Here is a 23,889-nt window from a genome sequence, read left to right as displayed (position 1 = left end):
GAGGTCCAGGTGCATGCTGGGTGGTTTTAAAGTCCATCTGTTATCTGTTAGAATGAAAGGTCAGAGCTGAGAAGTTTTCCTGCACGTTACATTCAGACTGATGTGGTTGAGGAAGACAGACGATGTTACGTAGGAGGTGCTCCGCTTTCCTTCTGCTGTTGTCGTTCCAGTTGGGTAAGTTGGATCATCGAAATACGGTGAAATTTATTCAAACGTATAGAAATAAAACTGCTGAAGTGAACGTTCAGGATTGAATATTTTGTTCTTTACATTTAAAACCGAGCAGGAGCTGCGTATTTTAAAGTTTCAGTATTGCTTATTTAGCCTTTCTGAGGATTTTTTTAATGATTTAAGCGACTAAAGCCTAACAACTCCACCACTCCCAGCTTTTACGCTTCATATTGCCAGATTTTAGAGCTGTAATACTCGTCCATCATTACAACAGAACAAGTCACCCGTTCGACCTGCTGTGGGTCAGGGTAGAGTGGGCTACACGAGACCTGCCCTTCAGTAACGGGAAGAGGACACGTTTGTGGAAGAGCCTTGAAATTTGGATGTCCTTCGTCACCGTTCCATCTAATCCGCCCTACGAAGGAACTCGGATACAGCCACCTTATGAGTCCCATTTTAAGCTCTGAACTTGTTCTTATGCGGTGGCCAGAAGGGTCTACAAATGACAAAAGCCACAATTTGACAACAAAACCTCAAAAGAAGTCCCGGTATGCTGATAGTCCACATTTAATGGGTAGAAACTGGATCTTTCTTCAGGCTCCCCCTTGGAGTGTAGGGTCCTTTCACACTAGCATCAGCTCCACTCTGCCTGGATAGCCCCAGTTCTTCACGTGTCTGAGCAGAACCTCCCTGAACCGTCTACAGGTGGTTCAGAATGCCTGTGCTCGGCTTCTGACCAAGTCCTCCAAACACACCCACATCACCCCGCTTCTCCTCCAGCTTCACTGGCTGCCAGTCAACTTCAGGGTTCATTTCAAGATCCTGGTTCTGGTCTATAGGGCCTTACATGGACAAGCACCATCTTACATTGGTGATCTTCTGCCGGCTCAAATTCACACCTTCCATTAGGGGAAGCCTCCGATTGGTGGGTAGAATCAGCCCACCCGGGCTTACGGGATTATCATGCTGATTACCTAGGAGCTGAGAACTTCTCTGACCGCATTCCTAAGCAAGGATGTGTGCAATCATCTGGGCCAGACTGAAGAAGAAAACATCATTTCTATAGCGCCTCAAGGTAAAAAATCACGAGGCGCTTCACAAAAACAAAAAATGCAAAAATATAAAAAAGAATTAAGAAAATTATTAAAAATTTAGTTAAAATGAGCAAAAATAGACAATTGTGATTAAAAATGTAAAGAAAGAGAGAGAGTGAACAGGAAAGAGGGAAATCAGTGGATCCTGAGGAAGGTGGAATAGGTGGGGAGAGCAGAATAAAGAGAGAGTGGTGAAGAAGGTCATACAAAAGCCAGCTTGAACAAGTGAGTCTTCAGCTGCTTTTTAAAGGAGACCACTGAGTCCACTGATCTCAGGCTCAGGGGGAGAGAGGTCCAGAGTCTGGGGGCCACAGCAGCAGATGATCTGTCACCTTTGACCTTTAGCCTGGTGCTGCACAACCAGTAGGCTTTGGTCACTGGACCTCAGGGACCTGCTGGGGGTGTAGGGATGCAAGGTTGGTTTATGCTTGACGCGTCCGCGAGGTCTGCGCGGCGAAATTGCGTCATTTTAATAACCACGCCCCTCCACCGCGTCTTTCTACTTCTACTATGGTGTAGTGTTGGATGGATGCCGTAGAGCTCCATGCTGCCCCCTACAGTTTGGGAGAATATTGGCTCACCGCAAAGACGAGCCGCAGGAACCATAAACGCTGCGAGTTGTGAAGCGCGTTCCATCCACGAGCCGCATCACCAAGCGGAAAGTGAATGCGTCAAGCATAAACCAAGCTTTAAGGGTGGTTTATGCTTGACGCGTCCGCAAGGTTCGCACGGCTCCGCATGGAAAAGTTGCGTCATTTTAACAACCACACCCCTCCACCGCGCCTCCGCACGGCCCAAAATTTCCGCAACGCGCACCTAGGACATTTTCTAACCACGCGGACGGTCGGACACGGAAAAACATGGCGGACCGGCAAGAACTAGTATGGCAGAGGTTCGTAAATACAGACATTTGTATGATTCAGCTCTCAGAGATCACCGTGATCAACATGTTGTTAATAAATCTTGGAGAGAAATAGCTCGCACTGTCGGAAAAGACGAGGACGCTGTGAAAAATGCTGGAATGCCGTGTTGTAAACAACAGTAATTTCTACTTCTACTATGGTGTAGTGTTGGATGCACGCCGTAGAGCTCCATGCTGCCCCCTACAGTTTGGGAGAATATTGGCTCACCGCAGAAACGAGCCGCATGAACCATAAACGCTGCGAGCTGTGAAGCGCGTTCCATCCGCGAGCCGCGTCACCAAGCGGAAAGTAAACGCGTCAAGCATAAACCAAGCTTTATCAGTCAGCAGTGGGTGTGTTGGCTCTGGTCGGCCTGAAGCAGACCACCTCAAGAAGAGGGCTGAAAAACAGGCCGGCTGCACCCTGAGAAAAGGCAGGCTAAGGGAATGTGAACACTCTCTATGCGATCCAGGCGGAGTGGAGCTGATGCTAGTGTGAAAGAGCCATAGGTGAGGGCTTGCAGGGGCGCCCTGGCATCACCCTGTCGGGGAAGCCGGGCTCGCCCGTAATTCAGACCCATTTCTCTGAATGCGTCTTGTTTGTTCGAACCTTCATACTTTTTCTTACTGCCCAGCTGCTGGTTCTCTACAATGCGAGGCTCCTGAGGGGAGATGTGATTTTGTGTGTGACTGCGGTGACTGCAGCGATGAGCACAACTGTGGTAGGTTAGAAGGGTCAATAATGATTTATTTTGCTATCGTAAGTGGTTTCAGATACGCTGAAGCGTTTCTTTTGACTGTCTTAAGGCTACGCAGGAAGAACCTTTCAGTGTGACTTTGAGGATGCGGGACTTTGTGGATGGACGGCCGAGCCTTTGAGCCAAACATACACATGGGAGACACGTCAGGGGGAGGACACGCTGCCCGACAGTGGGCCTCCATCTGATTACACCACCGGCACGGCTATGGGTATAAACTGGTGTTTCCATTACGTTTGTAAAATACTGAAGTGGTTTAGTCATCCAGTAACGAGCCCTAGGTCTCCCATCACAGGAAGGTTCATGGCCGTGAGTGCGGTGAATGCAGAATCTCCTGAGACAGCGGTGTTGGTCTCCCCAGAGATGAAACAGTCTTCACCAACATGTCGGCTGCGTCTCAGATACTTCCTGTTTGATTCAGGTAACGGATTGCACCACGATGCTGTCACTTGATCAGCGTGTCACTCCTTCTACTGCTCTGACTCAGTGAGGTGTGTAGGTCACACAGGTTTAGGATCTGCACCTCTGTGGGCGTCCATCCTTCACCAGGACTCTCGGCAGGCGGTGGTTTGGCGCCCTGAGAGCTCCAGTGTGCGTAGCTGGAGGGAAGCCACCATCTTTCTTGGCCGCGTTTCCTCATCGTTTCGCATCCGCCTTCACTCGCAGCGCTCCGAGGGAAGTAAGGGAGACGTAGCCATAGACCAGCTGGAGTTCCTGGGCTGTGCTCTGCCTCGTGAGTCTCTCCTCTCTGTCTGTGATCTGTTTCCAAAAGCAGTTAACTAAACAAAGTGATGATGGTGGTTTCCTCCTCCATCTCATCATCAGAACCCATTCCTGGGGAGGCGTGTCCAGCAGGGATGTTCGCGTGTCATCACAGAGGCTGTGTGAGTCAGCTGCAGGTCTGTGATGCCAGTGATGACTGTGGTGATGGGAAGGACGAGGAACGCTGTGGTGAGAAATCATCCTAGTACACCTGACACAGAGGACACGTGCAATAATGCGAGGGACAGAAGACTTGCACGCTTTCCCATTAAGTACAAAGTTCAGTGTCAGTCCAACTGTGCTTCCACATAGCAGATTAGAGAAGCTGCTGATTATCGGGTTGCCACGGTAACGTTAAGAGCAGCTCAAACTGCAAATCCACTGCAACGTTGCCTTGAATTGCTGGTTTGCAGCACTCCTGCACACATGTGTGTGATGTTGTTATACAGGCGAGGCGTAGTCTTAATGATGTTTAGTGTTCTGCTAAATAACAAGCCGGTCCTCGGTTTGTACTCGAGTCTAAGAAACATCCAAGTGTTTTGTGTCATTTGGCTTGTCTAGAAATCCAGACAAAACCACAGCAGTGGCAAAAGATTTGACTCTGCAGGTCGGTCTAGTCACGCTCCAGCGTAGCCTCAGCAGGTCTACCATTAGCCCGATACCGAACATGTTCGTCAGGTTTGATGCACAAAGTCCCTCTCACGTAACAGTTTCAGTTCCTTCCAGAATGAGCCATTGAAGGGCTCTGTCACTGAGAAAACAAGCTGGCCACGCCCACCCATCCCCCACTCGGGCTGTTATAGGGAGCCTAAGTCACTTCCGCATCACGGGTCCCCGGAAGAACAAAAAATTGAATGCAAGTCAACGGACTAAAAACGCTATTTTCCAATTCCGCTTTGCCTTACGCCCTGCATCACACGCATGTTGTACGGCAATTTAAATGAAAAGTAATGACGGGTGTTTCAACCACGCCAGTCACGTACTCTGAGATTTATCAGCGTGTAAAAGTTGATAATTAGCATGACTACAAACTAGAAATCGGCACGTGGCATATGTGATGTCACCACATAATCTTCTCTCCCCTAGCGTAGCTGCTACTCACCACATGACCAGATTTATGGTGGTTCTCTCCTCCTGTGGTTCAGGTGGTTCAGAACGCCTGTGCTCGGCTTCTGACCAAGTCCTCCAAACACACCCACACAGGGACATTGCTAGCTATTTTGGTGCCCTAAGCACAAAGGCTTCGGGTCCCCCCCCCCCCCCCCCAGCAGAAAAAACAACACAATAACACAGTATGTGCAAGCGCTTCGCCTTAAATTCTCTTTAATTCTCTTGTATGTACAAACTGAGTATTATTTCCAAAAAGTAGGATGGATATTTATAAAATATAACGTACTCGACACAGGAACTCCATGTTGTTGTTATTTAGAACTATGTAACAGGTCCACACACCACGAGAACCGGATGTGGCACGTGTGTTTCTCCAATGATAAGCCTTCTCCTCCTTGAATGTACTTGTTCATTGAGCCTGCATTCAGACACAAAAAGATCATTTGTCATATTCATTCTGTAATAAGATAAAAGTTTTAAACCATGGTAAAAAAAAAATACTGCAATAGATTATTTATAGGTTAATATTGGCTTATAAATCACTGACATGTGACATGACTAAATTCAAAACTATTTAACCTTTATTAAGAACTAGAGAGGCACAATGTACACATTTTATACACAACTGGAACATTCTGAATATGAAGGGAGGAGGTTAGCATAATTATTCAAATTATACCATCAGCAGCTGATGTTCCTCTTGGCCCGTAAATGTGTATGAAATATAAATCAACATAGAGCAAATACCTAATTAGAAAATAGGTTAGTCTAATTTTTCATATTAAATCTCAGTTACATAGCCTATAGGCCACATGGGCTATTTAATAATGATATAAATCATGTCCATAGTTAACTCATGATTAATCACAAACAGCCGCTTATTTAAAAATAAAACTTCTTACTTTACCTTGACGGCGTTTTTGTCCTACCTGTTTTTGTGATATTTAAGTATTTGGGTGGACAAATATGATTCATTTGTTTATTTCTGTAACAAAACCGCACAGATGGGCCTATCTGACCTCACAGAGGAAACTTTATTTTACTTGAGAAAGATGTTTTTAGATGAACAACCTTTAACACTGTTCAGACTTATTTGTTGATACAAGTCACATGAACAGGCTGAATAAAAGGATATTTCCATTTGTTGCATTTAACTATTTCTTCTTTAAAGAAGTGCTGATTCAGAAGAGAATGACTGCATTTGGGAAGATGATGACTTGCTCCGTTTTTCTCCAGCAGTAAAAAAGCTCTAAAGCTTCTCTGAGTTTCTCTCCCTCTCAGCCTCTCTCACTCAGCTACTAATGAACGCCCGGTAGGCAGGGCCAGATTAACACTTTGTTGTACCCTGGGCAACAATATTCAAGGGCCCCATCATCACGACCCAGTAATCACCATAATGTGGTAACATACAGAATATTTTACTGTAATATGCAGTAAATATACTCAATACTTGAATACCTAATGTCACGTAACCCGCTCAGGGTAACCTTTGACCCACCTCGTGTGGACTGACCAATGAGGAGAAGGTCTTAACTTGAGGCCCTCTCTTCATTGGTCAGTCTGCATGAGACTGACTCTCAGCTGACGTTCAGTCGTAGGCAGCGAAGCGTCTCTGTGCAGCGCAAAAGCCCGGGTGGACAGTTTGTTTAATGTAGGGTGATCATATTTCCATTTCCAAACAAGAGGACAGGGGATCTGTGCCTATGACGTCACACTATGGCAACGCCACACAAACCATGTTGGGACCCATTTTTTGTAAGAAGTAAATTAACATCAGATTCTGCCAATAAAAGGGCTCTAAAACAATTCATATGTAAATATTTAGCATATTTATTGCAAAATCTCATTTTTCTGCTTTAGTGCAGCAACATTTTATTAATAATAAATTATTATACCTTTTGTTTTACTACAGCATCGGTAAGCTTCCTGTGCACAGATTATTAAGGATGCTTGTTTCAGCTGTGAGATTAGACGATAGGATCAATGAAAAAATAAGTTGTCACACACTCCATGGAAACTTTCAGAGAATCCACAAATAGTGGCTTTTAGATGGTTTTGTTACTTTTAGCAAGTTTAGAAAAGCAGCAGATGAGACAGCATGTCTGATAATTTAGTTTTTCATCTGATAATATTAGAACTTGTCAGTAATGTCTGAGGGGCTTTTATAAACACCATATAACTAACACTACTGGAGAGGGCATGAATTACACAGAGGCTTCTGGGGAGCCCAGTTATGGGGGGGGGGGTCATTTTGCCTTGGCCCCCAAAATGTCTTGAAACGGCCCTGGGTGTGTGACTGAGTCTTGAAGGTGATCTGAACTGTATCAGATGTATAAATATGACATGTGTTTAACTTATTGTTTTATAGGTAAAAACATAGTGGAGATAAATCTACCTACGTTTTACTTTTCAACACTTTGTTTTGTTTTCTTGTTTTGATTTAACTATATTTTCCTGTCCTGTCTGTCTCTCATCTTCCTGCATCTCCTCTAAACTCTCCAGAAAAACTGCTGCCTGGATTCTTACTTTTTCACCTCATCAGTTACTTCTGAGCAGATCAAAGGGATCTCCTGACTGCAAAGCGGAGAGCGTGTTTCGATGATGTGTCAGTGAGGTGAAATCACCGCAGCACAGGTGATGAGCTCCACAGTGGCAGAGCGCTTCAGGCACAAATAAGACAGAAAGTAGAGAACATGTGCGGACATGAACGATCGTGTGCTAATTATAGTTTTTTGGTTGCGCCACTTTGAGAATGGACCGTGCGCTGGACGCAGCTGCCTGGAGCGCTGCGCAACAACACAGCGCTGTGCCGCTCTCTGTGCTCTCTGCTCAAAAGAGTCCATAAATGATGTCATATAGGTAGAAAACCTTTGTCCGGCTCCCCTGGATGTGTAGGATATCAGCTCCCCATAATCCGATCCCTGCTCCTGGATGAAAAGCCGAACATTTTCATCAGAACCCCCAGTCCGGACGTCCTGGACAGAGAGTGAAAAGTGGACACGGTCCATCTCCTTTCCTTTTTGTATTGTTTTCTCTCTGTAAACATGCTGTTAACTTGCTTTGCACATCTTCTAATTGAAATCTGTCTTTATCATATGATTTTTCCATAAGCTTGCGTTTGGTGCCCCTCCCCGTTCGTGGTGCCCTACGCGCTGTGCGTGGTGTGGGTGTGCGGAGCGCCGGTGTTCTGGGAATTTCTCCTACCCGGTAAACCGTCCAACCCGTTGTTACTGAGCATGGGCGCGCATGTGCACAACACAAAAGGGGAATGCTACTCCGCTGTCATATTTGCAGGAAAATAGATAATTAGTAAGTATTAGTACTTTTTATTGATGTTGATACTTGATTTTTTTTTTGTTAGAGTTATGGTTATGGTTAGGGTTTGTGTCATGTAAAACACCGTAAAATTATCCCACGGGTAGGACGTTTTGCCAAAGTAGGACGTTTTCTCAGAACACCAGCGCTGCACCCACATCACCCCGCTTCTCCTCCAGCTTCACTGGCTGCCAGTCAACTTCAGGGTTCATTTCAAGATCCTGGTTCTGGTCTATAGGGCCTTACATGGACAAGCACCATCTTACATTGGTGATCTTCTTAGTCCCTACACCCCCAGCAGGTCCCTGAGGTCCAGTGATCAAAGCCTACTGGTTGTGCAGCACCAGGCTAAAGGTCAAAGGTGACAGATCATCTGCTGCTGTGGCCCCCAGACTCTGGACCTCTCTCCCCCTGAGCCTGAGATCAGTGGACTCAGTGGTCTCCTTTAAAAAGCAGCTGAAGACTCACTTGTTCAAGCTGGCTTTTGTATGACCTTCTTCACCTCTCTCTTCTTATTCTGCTCTCCCCACCTATTCCACCTTCCTCAGGATCCACTGGTTTCCCTCTTTCCTGTTCACTCTCTCTCTTTCTTAAAATTTTTTAAATCACAATTGTCTGTTTTTACTCATTTTAAATATATGTTTAAACATTTTCTAAATGCTTTTTTTAAATATATTTACATTTTTTGTTTTTGTGAAGCGCCTCCTGATTTTTATCTTGAGAGGTGCTATAGAAATGATATTTTCTTCTTCTTCTGTGGGAAGTTTGCTGAACTTCCAGCTCTTTTCCTTCAGTTTTCTCCGTGTCTGGTTCAATGACATCACTTTTGTGAAGCACATTTGTAGTCCTGGACTTATTTTTCACACAAAACCTAAAATATCGTTCCCCCGTTCGAAAATAAGTGCATTCTTGGTATCAAAATGCGTCTTTTAAATTCATATGTGAAAGCAAATCAAACCAATCAAAGATACTTTATTAATCCCAGAGGGAAATTAGAGTTTCAGTACACACAATTCAGAGATCAGACATACATGGGCAAGACACATGACAAGAATTGGTGACTGTGGTCATTCACAACCCTGAGTCGTGCTACCTTAATAGAGATCAGAGGGTTACATGAGGATTGGTTCAGGTGGAGGGGAAAAAAAGGCACTTCAGAGTTACCCTCCACCAGGAGGGCAGCTTTGCACTAGGTGGGGTGGTGGGTTGGGACTATCCCCACTTCAGTTCCTGCAGCCACGATAAGCAGCGCATGTCACCTCAGTGTGGATAGGGGAGGAGCATTGAGGGTTGGAGGGTTGCAGTGACCCTGGAACGTTTCAGCGGCCTTCCCGCAGTCCCGCCCAGGCTGGGAAAGGAGACAGAGTTGAGTTGCCATAGCGACGGCACATTCCACATATCTTCTGAGGGGGGAGTTTTCGTTGGATCCTTGCAGGCTCAAGGACGCCAGATTTCGATTAGAAATTGTTTTGGGGCCAGACAGAGATCATTTCCTCTCTGTCTTACAGTTTGTTGGTCCTCAACCTCTCAGAATCCCAATAATGATGGACGTTAATCTATCCCAATCCATGCTGATTCGTCCACTCTCTCCTTGATGGCATCCATCTTTGTGCCAATGAATGAAACTCGGCCAAAGTTCCAAGCTTACAATTCATCTCGACAATTATGTGAGTCTGTGAATTCACAGCGCGGTGTAATCCATCCCTGAGCTCCGGGATCAGGCCAATATTCCTCGACAGCTCGTTAATTTTCCGGTAAGACAGGTAGCCTCCAAGGCCAATGAGCAGGAAACCCGACACCACGAATATCCACACGTCTTCAGAGTCATCCACAGACATCTGAGATAAACAAATCAAGTTCCACTGTTTCCAGGAGTCCATGATGTCCAACTGGGTCTGTCGCGGCGGGGCATCCGGGAGCCCCTTCTCCCTTTCTCATTGTTGAAAAATTTTTATCAGTCGCGTTGAGAGACCAACTGACGAGATCCACTTTAGTGAATTTCAGTTTCCAATTTCCAGAAAAAATGCAGAAGCAGCCGTGCACCCAGCACACACAGACAGACAAAGGCCTTGAGGATAAGATATGGAGGAGAGGAGGAAAAAAGCGTCTGCACCCGTCAAGAGCCGGAAGAAATCCATGGCACAAAACAAGCGGAATTGGAAAATAGCGTTTTAGCCCCATTGACTTGCGTTCATTTTTTCATTCTTCCGGGGACCCGTGATGCGGAAGTAACTCAGGCTCCCTATTGACCCTTAGCGTGTGATGTCACATCACTCATGGGACCGGCCCCTTTGCCACGATGAGTTGCAGAAAGACTGTTTACATTGGTTTACATATATCGAAAGTCCTGGGAAACTAGTAAAAACAAGCCGGCTTGCAGCCTTTTATCGCTTTTATCTAGTTGTTTTCACAGTAAAATGGTGACAGTTGTCTGTGCGGTTGGCTGCAATAACAGACTAACAGTCTGTGGCCCAAGCCCAATACTCGCACTGCGCCCTATGGCGTTCTGTGAAGAGCACTTGGAGGAAGCAGTAGGGTTTGAGTGCGTAGTACAGAAGTTTCCTGAATTGGGGCAGGAAGCATTGCATCAGCGACTGCGATGCCTGCTGGGATGTCAGTGACTGTTTTTGCTACTATAAAAAAATCTTTATTAACAACTTTCAAACAAATTTAACTAAATTTACATTAATCGCTGTTCACACTAAATCTAAAACATTCAGAGCATGAATAAACATCATTAATCGTTCTAAAATGAACTTCTTTCATTTGAAAATACATATTTTGAGAAAAGGCACTTCAGCCATTGCTCCGCCTTCTTCTCAAAACTCCCACGCAGCAATGGATTGTGGGTAATACCCTTGCCTGAAGTCTACATTGATGTGAGTGGACTTATGGGCTCGACACAGGGAGGCGACATCGCCTCTCCTCCGTTCATTTTCAATGAGACATGCGCGACAAAGCGATAATCGCGGGTCTCCCTCCTACTAAGCGAAATGCAAAAAACGTGCATGTGAAATTTTGTGCTCGTGCACGTTTCGTGCACAGGCGACCCAGCGACGTGATCCCAGAAAGTAGAAATATTTCCAACTTTTCATCGCTGTCGCGCGGACGAGGACCAATCAACGGAGGTTTCATTCACTGACCAATGAGTGGACAGGATGCTCCGTACATCTCCGAGCAAACATGGAGGAGTTGATCAATCAATTAATCAATACTTTATTAATCCCAGAGGGAAATGAGAGTTTCAGTACACACAGCATCTGTCTGCATTCCTTTGTGGGGGTTTTTAGTTGCTTGCAGCTCAAGGCTGCCAGGGCGTCAGATTCAGATAACAAGACTTTGTTTGGGTCAGACTGAGATAATTTTCCTCTCTGCCTTCAGTCTTTAAACTGATCATTTCCAGTCCTCCAGTGAAGCCAATTTTGGGTTTTCAAACTTGTCCATACCGTCCGATGACCCTCTCCGAGATGACATCACTTTTTCGCACTAATACCGGTATCGCAGCTAGAACATTGTCCAGCTTACGATTCACCTCGAGTAACGTCCCAGTCTGTGAGGTCTCCACACGGACGGTGCTTTCTGTGGGTGCGGGTCGCCCTCCAATCGCTCCCGTCTTCCCAAATTTCCAGAAAACCAGATATCCTCCCACTCCAATCAGGAGAAATCCAGTGATCATCAGGCCGAATGTCCACACGTTTTCGACATCCTCAATGGACGCTTGGCTGAGGCATCCACTCCCTCCAGGAATCCAGCATATACCCCGCCGGGTGTGTCCCCTGTGGGCATGTGGGAGCCCCCTGGTCCGTTATTGTTGAAAAAATCTTATCGATGGCATTGAATGACCAGTTTATCAGATCCATGGTTAGTGAAAATAGGGTTTTTCAGAAGAAATGCAGAGAAGCGCTCTGTGGGCAGACAGGACAAAGAGCCTTGGGAAAAAAAAGATAAGGGAGCGAAAGAGGGAAGCGTCTGTACTCCTCGAGTGCCTGAAGAAGAGTGCCTTGCTGTGACGGATTTCCCAGAACTGTACAATATTTCTACCAAAGAATATAGAGATATTCAAGAAAAGGCCACGGCATGGGAAATTGTTGGTGCCAGCACCTTATGAAACATCATATCTACCACTTAATTAACTCTGAACCGCTTAAATAACCTTAATTCCCTCCAACCTGACACAGCCAAGCAAAACAACGGAAGATTCGATTTCGCCATGGAACACAACGCGTCGACTGGCTTTGCCGCTACCGCGGGTCTTCTCCCGTGTGTCAGGTAATAAAAGCAACAGCGACGAATTTCGCTGATTGTGGTTGTTTGTCGCCTCCCGTGTGTCGAGCCCATTGGACTGTGGTAGGGGGGTGACTTGCACTTTATGTAAAAAGTTCCTAAAGATATGGAGACGTTTAAATTAAAAGTAAAACATTTTTAACTTAGAATAATCTGATGTCATTATTATAATTATTATTTCTTATTGATCCCCAAATCTCCCAATAATCGTTTGGAAATGAATTTGTGCAACGACTAGCGGGTATATTCCAACGCGTTCCAGGCCTACTCTAACTGCTTGTACTGTGTATTTCTCTGGTAATGCTTTCACAAAAGAAAGGTCCCGATATCTTTCCAAAACTGGTGTTTCTTTAAAAACTCTTGAGTGTTTAAAACATTTAAGCAAATCAAATAAAATTATTTTTAATTCTGGACAGTTCTAGATGAAGTCGAGTTAAGGAGTTATTTAATGTTATTTTGGTGTTTTATCCTGCAGATTTCTACCACCGGTGTGACTTTGAGAATGACCTGTGTGGTTGGGACCTGAGGTCCATTTCCAAACTGAAATGGATAAGAACGAGTCAGGAGAAGATCTCTAGATCTGACCCTCTGAAAGGTCCTGGCAGAGATCACTCCAGCAACACGGCGTCAGGTATTCTCCGTCTGAACAATGATCTGTTCAGATCTAGACTTTGTTGTCCTGCGACTATTAATATTTGGAGCAGCAGTATCTCAGGAGGTAGAGCGGGTCGTCCAGTGATCGGAGGGTTGTGGGATCCATCCTGGCTCCCGGCAGCGAATGCTGCTGTCGTGTCCTTGGGCAAGACACTCAACCCACCTTACCTGGTGGTGGTCGGAGGGACAGCAGCCTCATATCTGTCCCCAGCACTCCAGGGCAGCTGTGGCTACACTGTAGCTCATCACCAACAGTGTGTGAATGTGTGTGTGAATAGATGAATGTCTGCGTTGTAAAGTGCCTTGGGGGGTTCTAGAACTCTGGAAGGCGCTATATTAAATGCAGGACGTTTACCATTTTTGCCATTTGATGTTTTAAAGAATTACCAAACCAATGAAAAGTCCATAATTGTTCTTTTATTGTGACAGGTCACTTCCTGTATGTCACCGTCCCTGATGCTGGCCTCACCTCTGACTGGGCGGCCTTCCAGAGTCCACCCCTGCAACCTACCAATAGCTCACATCCGTGCAAGGTGACCCCCGACATCACTCCTGAAACGATCAGCTCTGCTCACGATCTGATTATGGTGATCTCTGTTCTCCGTAGATGGTGATGTACACTCACCAGTTCGGCCCCAGGTCCGGAGGTCTGACGGTTCTGGTGTCGCATCGTCAAATCCAGCCGGTGTGGGAGAGTGGCGGAGCTTTAGGGGACGTGTGGGTGAAGGCGGCGGTGGACATCGTGTCCAACGAAACTTTTCAGGTGGAAAACTTTAAACACCAAAGCTGGAGAAAAGGTCCAGATGTACTCACTAAACCTTAAAATGAACTAAACCTTAAAATGAACTGAACCTTAAAATGAACTAAACCTTAAAATGAACTAAACCTTAAAATGAACTAAACCTTAAAATGAACTGAACCTTAAAATGAACTGAACCTTAAAATGAACTAAACCTTAAAATGAACTAAACCTTAAAATGAACTAAACCGTAAAATGAACTAAACCTTAAAATGAACTAAACCTTAAAATGAACTAAACCTTAAAATGAACTAAACCGTAAAATGAACTAAACCTTAAAATGAACTAAACCTTAAAATGAACTAAACCTTAAAATGAACTAAACCGTAAAATGAACTAAACCTTAAAATGAACTAAACCTTAAAATGAACTAAACCGTAAAATGAACTAAACCTTAAAATGAACTAAACCTTAAAATGAACTAAACCGTAAAATGAACTAAACCTTAAAATGAACTAAACCTTAAAATGAACTAAACCTTAAAATGAACTAAACCTTAAAATGAACTAAACCTTAAAATGAACTAAACCTTAAAATGAACTAAACCTTAAAATGAACTACACCTTAAAATGAACTACACCTTAAAATTAACTAAACCTTAAAATGAACTAAACCTTAAAATTAACTAAACCTTAAAATAAACTACACCTTAAAATGAACTAAACCTTAAAATGAACTAAACCTTAAAATGAACTAAACCGTAAAATGAACTAAACCTTAAAATGAACTAAACCTTAAAATGAACTAAACCGTAAAATGAACTAAACCTTAAAATGAACTTAACCTTAACAGCTGCGCATGTGTCTGAAGCTTTTAGGCTCAACCCCGAAATGTAAAATAATCATATTAAAAATAACAAATCTAGTTGTTAAAACTGAACTATTTACTTTTAATAACTTTTAAAACTATTCATGCACATTATCATCGTATTACAGAAGAAAATTCAGCCGCAGCCCACCAACTGAAGCTTTACTTTCATTGGATTTTTACTTTGGAATGTTTCTGTTTTTCTGTCAGTATTTAGAAAACACAAAATCACATATTAATGTTTGAATCTGCTTTATTCGTAATTATGCTGTTTTTGCCTCTGACATCCCCACAGATCCTGATCATGGCAGCAATCCGAGACTTTGAATATGGCGGCATCGCCGTCGACAGCATCGTGTTGTCCCCCGGCTGCCAAAACTCATCTGGTAGGGCTTTTATTTAAAAAAATAAATTATGTCAGTTTATAAAGAATATTCTGCCTTTAATATGATTACTCTGTCTTCTTCTTAAATAGACAATAACACCCTGGAGGCGTTCCCCAGACCTCCAAAACACCCGTGCACCGATGATCCAAACCAGATGTGTGACTTTCACGCTGACTGTGCCGGAGGAGAAGACGAAGCCAGATGTGGTGGGTGTTTTCATCTTCATCACAGGTCCAGGAACAGGAATTGTAAAAAAGAAATTGACTTGATTCTTTTGTTTGTTTGACTTTTATCTAATTGCTAAGCTAGAATATTTTATTTCTTATCATTTAAACTTCTTTTTGTTTCCTCCTTTTCGAAGGAATGTTTTAGTCCTTTAAAGCAGTGGTTCTCAGTCCTGGTCCTGGAGGGCCGGGATCCAGCACGCTCTGGTTTTAACGGCAGTCCTACACACCTGATTTCAATCAGCAGGTGATTAACAGGCTTCTGCAGAGGCGGATGAGCCGCTGCACCAACTAAAACATGCCGAGCCTCCAGGACCAGCATTGAGCACCACTGAGTTTGGAGGTTTATAATTTTTTTTCTTATTTTAGTTTATTTATGATTTTGAAATAATTTAATTTTTTTTTACTTTTTTCTTATGTTTTTGTAAAATTTTCAAAACATTTTTATTATTGTTCCTGGTTTACTTTTTCCATGTGTTGTCATACACAAAGTGATAAAACAGGGTTCCTCACCTTTTATGGGAAATGTAGCTTAATGGTTTTAACCCTTTAAAGCCTGAAACATGAAATAACTTCTTTAATTCAAAAACTCCATTTATAGACCAGTTAAATTATTATAGATTAACTGAACCTATTTTATTAGATACCTGTGTGACCTTATAAAGCTGATCAATCTAATATGTGCTTATATTTCTTTTTTCTTCCACCCTTCTTGTTTGTCTTTGTTTTCTTTTTCTTTAAATGCAATCAGGAGATCTGCTTTTATTTTGAAAGCCACACCAAAACCACATTTGCTTATATGATCTATTCTAGTTTGTGTCGTTGAGCTAAAGTATGAAAAACACTTTTGTTTGTAACATAATCTGACTTTTATCCCACTCGTTGATGCCGGTTATAAATGTAAAGAACGGCTGACGTCGTCTCTGCAGGCGACTTCTGGAGCTCGGAGGGTAGCTCAGGCTGGACTGACACCAGCATCGGGAGTCAAAGTTGGGCGCTGCATAAAAACTTCACAAGTAAAGGTACCGGTGGTTTTTATCACCTCTCACACATTTCATGCATTATTCCAGACAGGAAGCTGAGAGGAAGAGGAGATTTGTGGATGTTGTGGAACAGGAGAGGAAGTTATTTGGCGTGAGGGTGGAGGATGCAGACGACAGGACTGAAAGGAGAGAGATGATTGGCTGTGGAGACGCCTGTCAAGAGAAAGATGAAGATTTGTATGATAAGATGATTGTTTTTTCCTCAGAGGAGTACCTGTATGTAACCGAGGCTCCGGGCCAGCAGCTGACTGAGGCCCAGACCCGGACCCCTCTCCTGGGCCCCACCGGTCCAGCCTGCAACCTGACTTTTGATTTTGCTCTTTCTGGGACTTCAGATCATATTGGTAACGTCTCTTCAGACACATCCCAGGCGTCTTCCGCAGCTCAGGAATAGGACGGCGATTGTGTGTTTGTGCTTCAGGTGACCTATCCATCAGGGTGATTGACAGCATGCTGGGTCCGGGGCCCAAGCTGTGGGAGTTCGGAGGAAGAACGGGAGCAGAGGAGGATGCCTGGAAGCACGCTCATATCCTTATTGGAGTCAGGAAACACCGCTTCCAGGTTGGCTTTTCAAAATCATTTATCTTTGTTAGAGCACACGGGCTGTTACACTCAGATATAGATAGTTTTTTAAGGGCCACGCCCACCCATGTGACACGCTGGGACATCTGGGAGGAGCTTGGAGTAGAGCAGCTGCTCCTCCACGTCCAGAGCCGAATCCCCCCGAAGCGTGGTGGGGTTCGGTGCTAATTTTCCTCATTGTGATGTCACACTAAGGAGCTTTTTCAAACACCTCAAAGAATCAAATGACAGACTAAAGATGGAGAAGCCTTGTTCTCCGGGCTTTGGGGCTGCTCGCTCTTCTGCCCGGGGGAATTGGGGTGAATCGGCCAGATGTTCGGGGTTTGCCATTATTTAATCTGCTCTGGTTCTGGTTCTGCTCACCTAAGCGTCCTCTCTAAGCAAGAGATGGTCCTGTTGGTCCTTTTTAGAGCAGATCAAACTTTCTTGCTCAGAGCTGTTGGCACTCGGAATGAGACTCGGCTACAAAAACACCAGTTATTAGCTCCACGTCTGTGATGCAAACTGAGTTTTAGCCAGTTCTGTGTTTGCTAACGTTGATCAGCTGTGGCGGCCATGTTGAACCGGGCTGACTCCAGAAGTAAATCGGGAGTAGATGAACATCTGATGATTATTTTCTGAACGGTGGATTAAAATCGACCTGGTGCTCACGAGATGACCTGGATCTGTTCCAGCTGGTGTTGGAAGCCCGCGCCGTGAAAATTCAGCCTAGCGCTACAATCAAAGTGAGGAACGTTCACTTCGTTGGCTGTCACGCTAAATATTTCCCATCAGCACCAACAGGTAACCAGGAGGAGTCGTTTGTTGTTGTTTACACCTTTTCCCGCTCGGGGATGTCAGACCTTCTCTCATTGGTGGACAGGGTTGTCGTGTAACTTTGAAGAGGGATTGTGCGGATGGTATCAAGACAACAGCGACGACTTTGACTGGTCTGTGCTGAGCGGGATGGACCACACCATCGGAGTAGGTAAAAACCAGATTCTTTTGTAATCTCTCTGAGATCCTTGGATTAGATTGTAATCCGGTGAGTGTTGAATTCCGGTTTTGGAGTGGGTTTCTTGTGCACCTCCAGGCAGAAGCCTCTCTGTGGACATGTGGAGTGAATCTCTTCGTGGTGCGTTCGGGCGCTTGCTGTCATTCCCACAGTCACCAGGACCTACAGACTACTGCCTGTCCTTCTTCTACAAACTCTATGGGCCCAATGCAGGTGATCCCACGTGGAAGCAAAGTGTTTTGTTTTCTGATGTTCCTCTTTACCACTTCCTGTTCCCGTCCAGGTGCTTTGAACGTGAAGCTGACCGACTTGTACGGTGCTGAGATCCTCCTGTGGACTCGTTCTGGAGCTCATGGCAACGCGTGGCACGAAGCTCAGTGCCCGGTCCCGCACCAGCTCGCCACCTTCCAGGTACCCAGATCTAGAAGTTGAATAGCTAAACAACACAGACTCGAGGAGGGGATGAAAGAGTGGAATGTGAAGCTTCACAGACATAAATCTGACCAAATCAAACACAGAGACACCGTAAGTCTTCACCCAGACGTGAGCAGAAGCTGCCTTAGCAGGTAGACGTCTCCACACACACATATGAGACTCGTCTGTGTGTGTTTCAGGTCGGTCCTTATTTATTCATGACAAATAACGATAAAAGGACCTAATTTCCATTTCACCTGTTTGACCCACCGACAGCTGGTCTTTGAAGCCGTCCGCTCTGGTTTCGACGGGCGCGTGGCCGTGGACGACATGACCTTCCTCAATCGTCCGTGTACCATACCACGGATGTGCTCCTTTGAAGGCCAGAACTGTGGATACACAGGATCTGGGAAAATCCGCTTTCTCCATCGAAACGGACACGGCAGCTCAACGACTGGCCCTAAAACCGACCACACCCTGGGGACTGAGCTGGGTCAGAGACGGTCCCGTCTGATGGTTTCACTTAAGGACAAAAACCAGAAGCCGTTTAACCTGCTGCCTGTTTTCTGTCCAGGTTACTACATGATGGTTAACACCGACGCAGCCATCCTTCCACCCGGCACCGCCGCTGTGCTCACCTCCCCCGTTCGACAGGGAACCACCAGAACTGAGTGTGTGAACTTCTGGTACCACATGGGTGGAGAGAAACCTGGTGAGGAGCACACTGATCTCTCACAGAAAGCTCTTTAACACACCATCATCTGACCAGGTGAAGCTTTCAGGTTTCTTCTCCGTGTTCATGAAGACGGAGACAGGAGACCGAGTCCAGATCTTTTATGACAGTCTGAATCAGGGAGACGACTGGCGCCATGGCAACAGCAACATCTCCGGTGGCCTTGTGAACTGGCAGGTCAGTTATCTTCTCCAAATGCTTCAGTGAAACATGACAATCTGAATTCTTTAGCTGCTGATGTGAACGTGACCCAAACTTTCAGAAAGATTCAAATGAAAATTTATTTCATTTTTACCTCCACAGTTGGAGTTCGAGGTGTTTGGAGCCGGAGGCAAAAACACTCATGTAGCAGTCGATGACATCTACCTGTCGGCTCACCCGTGTGAGGATCAAGGTCCGTTTCACTTCACAATACCAGAACCAGGAAAAATCCAACACAACATTCAGCCATGGTCTCTCGTGGATACCTGATTTTTACTGAATGTATTCACAAACAGGATTACAAAATTGAACTACATCTATATATATAAATATACACATATGTATTTATACACATATATATATATATATATATATATATATATATATATATATATATATATATATATATATATATATATATATATATATATATATACATACTGCTACCTGGGTTCATTTATGTATATATGATACAGACATGGAACGCCACAACCAAGTAGCTGGCATCGTGTACAGGAACATCTGTGTACAGTATGGACTGTAAGCTCCAAGGGGGTTGAGAACAAGAGAACCAAGCTCCTGTGGGACTTCCAGATCCAGACTGATAAAACGGTGATGGAAAACCAACCGGACATTGTGGTGGTGGACAAACAACAGAGGACAGCCGTTGTGGCTGATGTGGCGATACCAAGTGATGTTAACATCCGGAAAAAGGAACACAAGAAACTAGAGAAGTACCAGCGCCTCAAAGAAGAACTTGAGAAAGCCTGGAGAGTGAAGACATCGGTGGTACCCGTGGTCATCGGGGCACTCGGGGCAGTAACCCCCCACTGGAGGAGAGGCTAAAGCAGATCCCAGGAAAAACATCAGACCTCTCAGTCCAGACAAGTACAGATCTAGGAACAGCTAAGATACCGCAGGACCCTCTGGTAGAAGACCCAAGCTTGGAAGGATGAGACCACCTGTAGAGGGTTAGATGGGAAATTTTGTAGTTTTTTTTATACTTACATACATACATATATATTCATATCTGCACAAGAAGAGTATTTCATTTAATCACTAGACATTGCAAAGATATGCGTATCGCATATAAATTAGTAACTGGATGATTTCCAGATGATGTAGTTAGTTCAGAGGAGGATGAAGGAGGAAGTGTTGCTTATGTCGTTATAATTTCAGTGAAAACCTAGATTCCTTTGATCTGATTGGTGGATTGTCTTCTAGTTTCTTGGTCTGTAAAACGAATGTGAGTCCATCTTCAGCACCAAGAACTGGATCTGGGTCACGCATCAGTAACTTTGGCGGATTCATTCTAGGTTTTATTTGGACTTCAGCTGCTATTGTATTAACTTCAAGCCCTTTTAGAGAAAATTGCTCAATAAAAAAGTTGAATGAAGAGTACAGGTGGAGGAAAAGTTGCAGATGATCAGAATCAAATTCATAAAGCCCTGAGAGGCGCTGCATCCAGCAGTTACTCTTCATGGCAGGACTTCATAAATCACGTTTTTGATACAAAAATCGTATTTTCTGTTTGTCAAACTTTGATAGTTTTGTTTTCTATGAATTCTACAAACCTGGGAGAGGACAGGAAGTAAGGCTCCATATATTCGAATCGCTTTGTTTATCGTCGTCCCTTGTTTTGTCCCGTTTGCGTCTCAGGATCCCGGTGCAGCCTGGAGAAAGGAATGTGCAGCTGGAGCAACACTCCGAACCACCAACAGGACAAACTGGACTGGGAGCGGACGAGTCCCGAGGCGGAGACGCACTATCCCACCCCGACCGAGGACCACACCCTGGGATCGGATAAAGGTCAAGCTCAGCAACGGCACCATTTGATTGTTTTATTTGAGGGTTTCACTTCTTAACCATAATATTCACTTCTCTGTACTCCAGGTCACTTTCTCTTCCTTCCGAGCAGCACCAGGACAGCAGCCAGTCAGAACGCTTGGCTGCTGAGCCCTCACCTGCCCCCAGCTAAGGTCACCTGTCTGAGATTCTGGGCCTACAAACCCCATTCATGTGAGCACAAATCTTCTAACGGAGCTCCCCGTCTCGTCTTTGTGTGACACTTTCATCCATGTGTGCAGCGGACGGCCAGCTGAAGGTCTGGAAGCTCTCTGGAGGTCTTCTCCATCAGCTGCTGCTGCTGAGCCAACTGGGAGGACCTTGGAAACGCTTCGACATAAACATCACGTCTTCTGAGGAGTACCAGGTCGGACTTTCCACTTAAATGCTAAACTATATAGCATCACGGCTGCTAAACCTGCTGTTGCTTTGTGTGTCACAGATTGTCTTTGAGGGGATCAAAGGAACCTCAGGCGTCGTTGCTCTGGATGATATTGAGTACGTAATCGGGAGCGACTGTTCTAAAAAAAGCCCAGAATCGGGTAAGATGTGAAATCTGCCTCCATTTTTTATGAAATGTTATGAAAGGTTCTCAAATTACTTGAATCGGCGATTAGTCACGTGATCAAGTGAGAGAGGTTCAGTTTTAATAAAGAAGGCTTCATGACTCATGAGAGAGTCCAGCAGCACCAGGACCTTCTCCTGAAGCAGATCCAACCATCAGAGCTGGTTCATGAAAGGCAGCGATGAGAAGACTTGTGGAGGATGGCCTGAGGCTAAGAAGGGCAGCCAAGAAACCACTTCTCCTAGAAAACCATCAGGGGCAGCCTGATGTTCTTATAAAGGTCCAGGCATTGGACTGCGGAGGACTGAGGGGAAGCCAGTTTCTCTCTGATTGTTTGGGACATCTGGATAAGAAATGATGATGATGATGAACACTCACATTAATCCTATGTCCTACCAACAGGAACGCCTCCTGGGACCATTCATGTGTGGGGGTGGTTCTCAGAGTTCAGCCTTAGAACACAGACAGGAACAAAGAATGGTACCGAGACATCCTCCCAGGGGAACTCCTCTCAACCATTCAAGAACCTTTCAGTGGTGAATGGTCCATATTCCAGCTTGATGGAGTGCCGCTCTATAAGGCTCAGCTCAGAACAACTTGGCTTGGAGAAGAAAATATTAACATTTTAGGTCCATGTCCAGAAAACGCCCCAGAACTTTGTCCCGCTGAGAGCTTCTCAATCCCCAAGGTGGATGAACAAAAACAAATTCTATCAAGGTCCAAGCTTGGATTATAAAGGATGGGCTGCCATGAGTTAAAGCTGGATCCGAGACTTATTATTACCATGTTAGGGTGAACTGTAGTCTGACAGAAAGAATTCTGCCTTTAAATGTACTGCCGTTACCATGGAAACGTGACACAAGATCTCAAAATCAGCAATCGTGGTGGTTTCTCCAGTGTAGTTATGAGCTTGAAATGTTTTATTACAGCTTCCAACCAACGGAACGATGCAGGAGGGATCGCAGCAGCTGTGATTGTGGTTCTGCTGCTGATCGGACTGTTGGTCTTCCTGCTGGTCTTCTACCTTCGGACCAAACCGAGATCCCAGACTGAAACCGATTCTACCGTCGGCTTCAGTAACAAAGCTTATGAGTCAGACCACACAGTGAGTTCATCCATCGCTTTGGACTTAAATAATGAGCTGCTTTTATTCTCCTTTATTTATTTGTGCAATTTGAAAGTTTAATAATATTAATTAAGGCATTAATTACCAACAATCAAAGATTTATAGAAGAAAATCATGAAGATTAACAAGGCTGCCCACACTTTCACATCCCAGTGTATTACATGCCCCTGAGACGATCCACCACATACCTGCAGGGTGTCAGATGCTGGCAGGGAAAGCAGACATGGAACGCCACGACCAAGTGGCTGGCATCATGTTCAGTATGAACTGGAAGCCCCATGGTCAAAGTGGGTAACAGACAGCTGTTGTGGTTGATGGGTCATCGGGGCAGTAACCCCCAAACTGGAGGAGTGGCTAAGACAGAATCCAGGAAAAACAACAGCTACGATACCGCGCAGGACCCTCAAGCTCACAGGCCTCTGGTAGAGAACCCGAGCTTGGAAGGATGAGACCACCCCTCTCGTCCTGTGTACATATACACACTCACCTAAAGGATTATTAGGAACACCTGTCCAACTTCTCCTAAATGCAGTTATCTAATCAACCAATCACATGACAGTTGCTTCAATGCATGTAGGGGCGTGGTCCTGGTCAAGACCATCTCCTGAACTCCAGACTGAAGGTCCTAATGGAAGAAAGGTGATGTAAGCTATTGTGAGCGTGGCGTGGTTGTTGGTGCCAGACGGGCCGGTCTGAGTATTTCACAATCTGCTCAGTTACTGGGATTTTCACCCACAACCATTTCTAGGGTTTACAAAGAATGGTGTGAAAAGGGAAAAACATCCAATATGCGGCAGTCCTGTGGGCCAAATGCCTTGTTGATGCTAGAGGTCAGAGGTGAATGGGCCGACTGATTCAAGCTGATAGAAGAGCCTAACCCTCGTTACAACCGAGGAACGCAGCAAAGTGTTTGTGAAGCCGCAACACGCCCAACCTTGAGGTGGATGGGCTACAACAACAGAAGACCCCACCGGGTACCACTCATCTCCACTACTAATAGGAAACAGAGGCTACAGCTAGCACCAGCTCACCAAATGTGGACAGTTGAAGACTGGAGAAATGTTTCCTGGTCTGATGAGTCTCCATTTCTGTTGAGAGATGGTAGAGTCAGAATTTGGTGA

At 44.9% G+C, this 23,889-nt stretch overlaps 1 protein-coding gene across 1 annotated transcript in view; it reads left to right on the top strand.

The window, feature by feature from the left end:
* Positions 1-44: 44 nt before the first annotated feature.
* mamdc4 (MAM domain containing 4) overlaps positions 45-23,889 on the top strand; it is a 25,580-nt gene continuing 1,735 nt past the window's right edge. The window contains exons 1-27 of the mRNA XM_015943499.3: positions 45-174; positions 2,802-2,888; positions 2,974-3,135; positions 3,220-3,345; positions 3,424-3,657; positions 3,750-3,875; positions 12,871-13,026; positions 13,479-13,582; positions 13,657-13,812; positions 14,951-15,041; positions 15,131-15,247; positions 16,195-16,287; positions 16,515-16,652; positions 16,730-16,869; positions 17,565-17,673; positions 17,753-17,857; positions 17,963-18,097; positions 18,168-18,295; positions 18,575-18,791; positions 18,873-19,010; positions 19,081-19,208; positions 19,335-19,425; positions 20,892-21,041; positions 21,126-21,251; positions 21,320-21,444; positions 21,520-21,619; positions 22,572-22,747. Of these exons, the coding sequence (XP_015798985.3) occupies positions 123-174; positions 2,802-2,888; positions 2,974-3,135; positions 3,220-3,345; positions 3,424-3,657; positions 3,750-3,875; positions 12,871-13,026; positions 13,479-13,582; positions 13,657-13,812; positions 14,951-15,041; positions 15,131-15,247; positions 16,195-16,287; positions 16,515-16,652; positions 16,730-16,869; positions 17,565-17,673; positions 17,753-17,857; positions 17,963-18,097; positions 18,168-18,295; positions 18,575-18,791; positions 18,873-19,010; positions 19,081-19,208; positions 19,335-19,425; positions 20,892-21,041; positions 21,126-21,251; positions 21,320-21,444; positions 21,520-21,619; positions 22,572-22,747 (3,510 nt within the window). The 5' untranslated portion in view covers positions 45-122. The remainder of the gene's footprint in view (positions 175-2,801; positions 2,889-2,973; positions 3,136-3,219; positions 3,346-3,423; positions 3,658-3,749; positions 3,876-12,870; positions 13,027-13,478; positions 13,583-13,656; positions 13,813-14,950; positions 15,042-15,130; positions 15,248-16,194; positions 16,288-16,514; positions 16,653-16,729; positions 16,870-17,564; positions 17,674-17,752; positions 17,858-17,962; positions 18,098-18,167; positions 18,296-18,574; positions 18,792-18,872; positions 19,011-19,080; positions 19,209-19,334; positions 19,426-20,891; positions 21,042-21,125; positions 21,252-21,319; positions 21,445-21,519; positions 21,620-22,571; positions 22,748-23,889) is intronic.

Source organism: Nothobranchius furzeri, chromosome 6, assembly GCF_043380555.1.
Source record: "Nothobranchius furzeri strain GRZ-AD chromosome 6, NfurGRZ-RIMD1, whole genome shotgun sequence".
In the NCBI taxonomy this organism is placed as follows: domain Eukaryota; kingdom Metazoa; phylum Chordata; class Actinopteri; order Cyprinodontiformes; family Nothobranchiidae; genus Nothobranchius; species Nothobranchius furzeri.
This window is presented reverse-complemented; position numbering and strand designations above follow the sequence as displayed.